At 43.8% G+C, this 7541-nt stretch overlaps 1 protein-coding gene across 2 annotated transcripts in view; it reads left to right on the top strand.

Moving 5' to 3' along the window:
* LOC113455423 (major histocompatibility complex class I-related gene protein-like) overlaps positions 1 to 7541 on the top strand; it is a 73981-nt gene that overhangs the window by 57744 nt on the left and 8696 nt on the right. The window contains exons 1-3 of one of the 2 annotated variants that reach the window (NM_001366672.1): positions 380 to 483; positions 4206 to 4466; positions 4907 to 5188. The exons of the other annotated variant lie outside the window; for it this stretch is intronic. Of the exons in view, the coding sequence (NP_001353601.1) occupies positions 411 to 483; positions 4206 to 4466; positions 4907 to 5188 (616 nt within the window). The 5' untranslated portion in view covers positions 380 to 410. Of the gene's footprint in view, positions 1 to 379; positions 484 to 4205; positions 4467 to 4906; positions 5189 to 7541 lie in introns of those variants that run through there. 2 annotated transcript variants of the gene reach the window in all.

Raw genomic sequence — 7541 nt, 5'->3', positions numbered from 1 at the left:
CAATTTGAAACAGGAAGATCCAAATTACGGAAAGATCCCTTATCCAGGTCCCAAGCATTCTAAATAACAGGTCCCATACCTATCTCATTGCTCAGTAGGGCACATTTACTATAGAAGCAAACATAATTGTGCCTATCATGAAGACCACCCTAAACAGAATGGGGTCCCTGTTTTTGGTCAGTTACACAAGGGTTAAGTTGAAGGTTAATACAGGGCAGCACATCCCCCCTGCATTCTGTAACACACAACATACGCACAGAACAGCAGGCTTCATCCACTTCCTGTATGTTTCCCTTTCTGCCTGGTAACAATGAGCAAGCTGCTCTTTCTTTTCTTGTTATTGGACAGAATTTTTATCTCCGTCCAATCAGTGCACAATAATTGATTTCTATAGACATGAAAGTGAAACCATGGATATTCTAGTGAGAATGGCGTGTATTGTGTTTCTGCTATTTGGCCTTGGAATTGCAGCAGTATCTTGTCGTAAGTATTATCCCGTGCTCTTTATTGTCTCACTCACTTCTCCTTTACAGTAGGATACAAACAATTAGCAATCTAATAAACAGCATTTCCCAATAGTCATACTGGTGAGTACTAATACTTGAAGTCCCTAAACCTGACTGTTTTGCCAATCTGACTGTCCCTTCTCTGACTGACAGTTATAGCGTTTGAGGTAAATAGGTAAGATTTATTAGACAAAGCCAAGAGTCAGAACTACAGAACAAAGACAGCACTGGGTTTTTATAGACGTTGTGATAGTAGTGTAACCCCTATTTGGTTGTAAAACAGTCAAACCAGGGCTAGTATAAGATAGAACCAGGGGTGTAGTTTAACTACAACTCACTGTAGCTGTGTGCAGTGCAGATTAGCAAAGATGGACGCCAGATGGTTCTTGCAGTTTAACAATAGAACTGGTTTTATTGCCAGAGACAATCAATGCGCAGGGTTAAAGTGGACCTGTCACCCTGACATAAAAAAGCTGTATAATAAAAGCCCCTTTCAAATTAAATATAAAACCAAAAGCCATTTTTTTATTAACACATCCATACCCATTATATAAGCATTTAAAAATCACATCTGTCAATCATATTTTGCTTACCCCAGACAGTTACTTTCATTTCAATTCAGAACTTATTAGATGTTGCTGCACCCCTCACATTCCCCATCCCTTCTCACTATCTAATTCCGTAAATCCAGTGCATGGACATGGGTATCAGGCCCCCCCCCATACTGGCACAGAAACAGGATTTTGGCAGGATGCAAAGCTTGCCTTAATAACAGTGTCCACAAAATGGAGCCTGCTTGCTTGCTGCAATTGTGAATGTCAGGGCTGAAGCAAATAAGATTAAAAAAATTTCTACAGTGTAGGTGAAGTTTATTTTGCCTGACAAACACAATAGAAAACAATTTGGAAATATTTCTTAGGGTGACAGGTCCTATTTAAGCAATATACTCACATACAGATGTTAAATGATAGTAGTACTCTGAGGACAGCAAAGAGAGGATGCACACCAGTTTATCCCACCTCCTTTAGAGTCTGGGCAGGGTAAATGCACCTGGTCAGCTTGGCACCCCTATGGAAGCAGTCAGGATAGATACCTCAGTCCTCAGGTTGATAACCTTTAGCTTTAAGAGTCCTACAGCCGACTGTGGATCAGGGTTTAGATACTGCCTGTCTCCTATGTCTCCTATGTCTTAACCATGGTCCTATGCTGAGGCAACAGTGCCTGTATGGAAGGGTACTTCCAGCTACTTTCCTTGGTGGAGCCTAAACTGCCCTTGCTTCCTACTCTCACTACTTCACTCTCCTAGAAAGTGCTCTACAAGAGTAACTATCTAACTGGTCCTTGTTCACAGGGTCACTGTACCCGACTTCACTAGAGTAGGTGATGACCATAGTGTAATAATGGCATTACTGGGGCCCTGGGATCCCAGGCTTAGTGGACCCTCACCTGAGACACAGAGGCAGCCAAAGAGGAAGCCACACCCTCCTGCTAAACACTATATGAGAGTGCAAGAGGTGTGGTCAACCCAAATAACCAATACGGCAAACTCGAAACTGAGTCTTTGCCCAGTAACAGCATAGACCAGTGCTGTCCAACTTCTGCGGTGCCGAGGGCCGGAATTTCTCTTGCATACATGGTGGAGGGCCGCTTATGGAAGCCAGTTTTGGCCACTCCCCCATTTTAAACCACACCCACTTCAAACCACACCCATTTTATCTCAATGGTCGCTACAGTTATATCAACCATTATTCATATGTTAAAGAATTATATTATGTCATATTAAGACACACCCTTAAATCCATATGCCTCCTCCTCCCCTGTGGATAGCACAACAACCCCCAGCATATAATTACACACCTTAGGGACCATTTAATGGCTATTTATAACTGCTAACAAACTCTCAGAACAAACCCCTGCCAGGTTCACCTCCCACAGGCAGCATAGAGTAGGCAGAGTATGGCACACACAGGCAGCACTCTGCCTGTCCTATGCTGCCTGTGAGTGCCATACCCTCCCTGCCCTATGCTGCCTATGTGCCATACTCTGCCTACCCTATGCTGCCTATACACAGGTAGCATAGGCCAGGCAGTACATACAATGTCTGAGGTGTGAAGAGGTGAACAATGTGGGTGATTACAGCCTGAGCCCGAGGTGTGAACACTGCAGGGGGTGAACAATGCAGAGATTAAAAGGTGTGAACAACACAGGGAATTACATTTTTAAACAATACAGAGGGATTACAGCCTGAATCTGAGGTGAGAACCATGCAGGGGGCCAGTTAATCTCAGTACTGATACCATTTAAAGCTTACACAAAGTTAAGCCATCAAAGCAGCCAGACAGGTGGGGGGCCACACAGAGGGGGGTCGAGGGCCGCATGTGGCCCGCGGGCCGCCAGTTGGACAGCACTGGCATAGACTAAGGAAGTTGTAGGGTGTAAAGCCATAGGGGCATGTTAACCCTATGGGTCCCTACAGTAGCATACATTATAAGAAACGTATTAGTATAGGCATTACCGGTGTACACACATAGAAATATCTGTTCTTAGCACACAAAGCAAGGAGCCTCTCTTTCACAAATAGGTTCTGTCTTCAATAGTGATGAGCAAATCTGTCCCAAAAAAATTTGCAAAGCTCTGGAAACATTTGCGAAACGCGGGTACCGCACAACTTCGCTTATCACTAGTCTTCAAGGCCATAGTTGGTGTAACCAAGGCTAGCCTGAGAACAGAACCCATCCGAGTCAGGGGGGCCTGTGGGTAAATCTGTGCACACAGAATTTATTCTTTATCACTTCTAATACTAACAGACTCCCGCTGCACAAATATGGCAGCCCCCTTATAGAGTAACATGGGGGAGCAGATACTGTAGAGAATGTTAAAGCATTGGGCAAACACTATTAAAGTAAAATTATAAATAGCATGCAAAGGCAATGTTATGATATATATTATAAAAGGTTTAATTTCTGGTGTCAGTCTCTTTTTAATAAACCCAATAGGATTGTTCTGCCCCCAATAAGGGGTAATTATATCTTAGTTGGGATCAAGTACAGGCACTGTTTTATTATTACAGAGAAAAGGGAATCATTTAACCATGAAATAAACCCAATAGGGCTGTTCTGCCCCCAATAAGGGGTAATTATATCTTAGTTGGGATCAAGTACAGGCACTGTTTTATTATTACAGAGAAAAGGGAATCATTTAACCATTAAATAAACCCAATAGGGCTGTTCTGCCCCCAATAAGGGGTAATTATATCTTAGTTGGGATCAAGTACAGGTACTGTTTTATTATTACAGAGAAAAGGGAATCATTTAACCATTAAATAAACCCAATAGGGCTGTTCTGCCCCAATAAGGGGTAATTATATCTTAGTTGGGATCAAGTACAGGTACTGTTTTATTATTACATAGAAAAGGAAATAATGTTTTAATATTAGAATTATTTGCTTATAAGGGACTGTATTGGAAATGGCCTTCCCATAATTCAGAGGATTCTGCATAACAAAACAGTTTCCGGATAACTGAAAGTAACAGGTGATTGGTTGTTATTGGAAATGGTGTGCAGTTTAGCACCTGTGCTAGTGAGCCCTAATATCTGTATATAGTACAATAAAAAAATGCAAAGCCTGAATCTGTAAATGAAGTAAAGCTTCCAGTTGGCATTATAACCTAAAAATCTCTCATATTTCTGGTCTCCTAGGAAGTCACACTCTGCTGTATCATATCACTGTGGTATCAGCTCCAACCCCTGGGGTGCCTCAGTATTCTATTATTATGTATGTGGATGGTGCACAGTACGGAAGGTACAACAGTGACATACGTCAGGCTCAATTCTTCTCTCCATCGCTGAGCCCACTTTCCGAGCACTTGGAGATGCAGACCAGATACGCTCAGGCATTTGAGGTTTGGCAAAGGCACAGGCTTAACTTTCTAATGGGAGTTTTCAATAAGACAAAAGGTGGTGAGTATAAAATATACTGCAGATATCATATGAAAGACTACAGAGCAAACAATGCCTCTTACATAGCTTCAACTAACAAGGATAGGAAAATAGATTGTGCATTCTGCAGCCCACACTGTCTCCATTTTGACCTCTCCCTCCCCTTCTATATCTCACTTCTTTTCACTTTCTCTTCTCCCCAAATATCCTTCTCTTCCACCTTCTGCATCTTGCTTTTTATAAATTATTTTCTCTTCCTTCTTCTGTTTATCCCATGGTGGGCTCTTGTATGTACTGCTCATTGGTCATAAACCTACAGTCACACAACCATGTGTTATGCAGTCCCACTGCTGTTTACAAGGGCACATCAAAGAAGATACAATCTCCTGTTATATTTAGTGATATCCAGAGGACTTTCATAGTTCCTACACGTTAATGATTTCTTACCCCCCCTTTTGCAGGTGATCGAGATACCCATATCTACCAGAGGAAGGCTGCCTGTGAGCTGCGCGATGATGGCACCAGTGGTGGATACCAGGAGATTGCCTTTGATGGGAAGGAGTTCTTAGCGTATGATAAGGAGAAAGTAGTGTACATACCGTCAACACAAGAGGCTGTGATGGTGTCTCACTTATGGAATAAGCACTACAGTTCAACTAATAGTAAGATGTTCATGGAGATTGACTGCATACAGCACATGAAGATGTATCTCCCATATATATCCACTGACTTGGAGAAGAAAGGTGAGATTCTAAGGCAGTACTTCTTTTTAGAAATCTGTTTTAAAGCATGAACACACCTGCAATGTAGTATCTCCCCAAATGTAGTATATTTAGCGTGTAAGCAGCATGGATCAAATTGAACAATCTTGTTTTTTTTTTATTCTGTTTGCCTCAAAATTAAGGGCTTACCTAACCATGAGTGAAAACCTATTGGAGGACCTGCTGATACAGAGTTTGTCAGCAAAAAGCCTAGAGGAGTCAGGGCAGCACTTGTTTCAAGCAATACTATACATACACTATCATTTCCTCACTCCTTGGCAGCCAGAAAACTTAATGTTATAAAATGTGTACAGACAAGACTGGGAATGGCAACGGCCAATAGAAATAATGCTTTGTAAAAGTGTGATAAACAGACATGTGTATCAGCCTAGACCAGTGCCATTTAGGTGACATGCAATGTGTTTGTGGCCATATTCTTTTAAAATGAGGGTGTTGTACTCATGAGTGTAGGAAACCTGGGTGGTGTCACCTGGCAAATGAGCTTCCACTTGGATAGTCCTGGATTAACGCTATGCACTAGAGTGAAGTGGACACAGATCTAAGGAACCTGACCATTGTATGCAGCAGTTATTTTTCAAGGCAAAATCCCCTGATTTATAAGTGCACCCATCCATGTGGTCCAGGCAGTTCTCAAAAAGAGTGGCCAATAGAGATTGTTTGGTTGCATAGTAAGTTAGGTTGAAAAAAAACACACATCTGACAAGTTCAACCTTAATGCCTATCTATAAACTACCTAACTGCTAGATGATCAAGAGGAAGGCAAAAAAAAACCCATCTAAAGCCTCTAATTTGCCTCACAGGTATAAAAATTCCTTCCTGACTCCAAGATGGCAATCGGACCAGTCCCTGGATTAACTTGTACTGAGAGCTATCTCCCATACCCCTGTATTCCCTCACTTGTACTGAGAGCTATCTCCCCTACCCCTGTATTCCCTCACTTGTACTGAGAGCTATCCCCCCTACCCCTGTATTCCCTCACTTGTACTGAGAGCTATCCCCCCTACCCCTGTATTCCCTCACTTGTACTGAGAGCTATCCCCCATACCCCTGTATTCCCTCACTTGTACTGAGAGCTATCTTCCCTACCCCTGTATTCCCTCACTTGTACTGAGAGCTATCCCCCCTACCCCTGTATTCCCTCACTTGTACTGAGAGCTATCTCCCCTACCCCTGTATTCCCTCACTTGTACTGAGAGCTATCCCCCCTACCCCTGTATTCCCTCACTTGTACTGAGAGCTATCCCCCCTACCCCTGTATTCCCTCACTTGTACTGAGAGCTATCTCCCCTACCCCTGTATTCCCTCACTTGTACTGAGAGCTATCCCCCCTACCCCTGTATTCCCTCACTTGTACTGAGAGCTATCTCCCCTACCCCTGTATTCCCTCACTTGTACTGAGAGCTATCTCCCCTACCCCTGTATTCCCTCACTTGTACTGAGAGCTATCTCCCCTACCCCTGTATTCCCTCACTTGTACTGAGAGCTATCTCCCCTACCCCTGTATTCCCTCACTTGTACTGAGAGCTATCTCCCCTACCCCTGTATTCCCTCACTTGTACTGAGAGCTATCTCCCCTACCCCTGTATTCCCTCACTTGTACTGAGAGCTATCCCCCCTACCCCTGTATTCCCTCACTTGTACTGAGAGCTATCCCCCCTACCCCTGTATTCCCTCACTTGTACTGAGAGCTATCTCCCCTACCCCTGTATTCCCTCACTTGTACTGAGAGCTATCTCCCATAACCCTGTATTCCCTCACTTGTACTGAGAGCTATCCCCCATACCCCTGTATTCCCTCACTTGTACTGAGAGCTATCTCCCCTACCCCTGTATTCCCTCACTTGTACTGAGAGCTATCCCCCCTACCCCTGTATTCCCTCACTTGTACTGAGAGCTATCTCCCCTACCCCTGTATTCCCTCACTTGTACTGAGAGCTATCTCCCCTACCCCTGTATTCCCTCACTTGTACTGAGAGCTATCTCCCCTACCCCTGTATTCCCTCACTTGTACTGAGAGCTATCTCCCCTACCCCTGTATTCCCTCACTTGTACTGAGAGCTATCTCCCCTACCCCTGTATTCCCTCACTTGTACTGAGAGCTATCCCCCCTACCCCTGTATTCCCTCACTTGTACTGAGAGCTATCCCCCTACCCCTGTATTCCCTCACTTGTACTGAGAGCTATCTCCCCTACCCCTGTATTCCCTCACTTGTACTGAGAGCTATCCCCCCTACCCCTGTATTCCCTCACTTGTACTGAGAGCTATCTCCCCTACCCCTGTATTCCCTCACTTGTACTGAGAGCTATCTCCCCTA

This window comes from Xenopus tropicalis, chromosome 8 (assembly GCF_000004195.4).
Source record: "Xenopus tropicalis strain Nigerian chromosome 8, UCB_Xtro_10.0, whole genome shotgun sequence".
NCBI classification, from domain to species: Eukaryota; Metazoa; Chordata; class Amphibia; order Anura; family Pipidae; genus Xenopus; species Xenopus tropicalis.
Note: the sequence above shows the minus strand (reverse complement) of the source record. Positions and strands in the feature narration are given on the sequence as shown.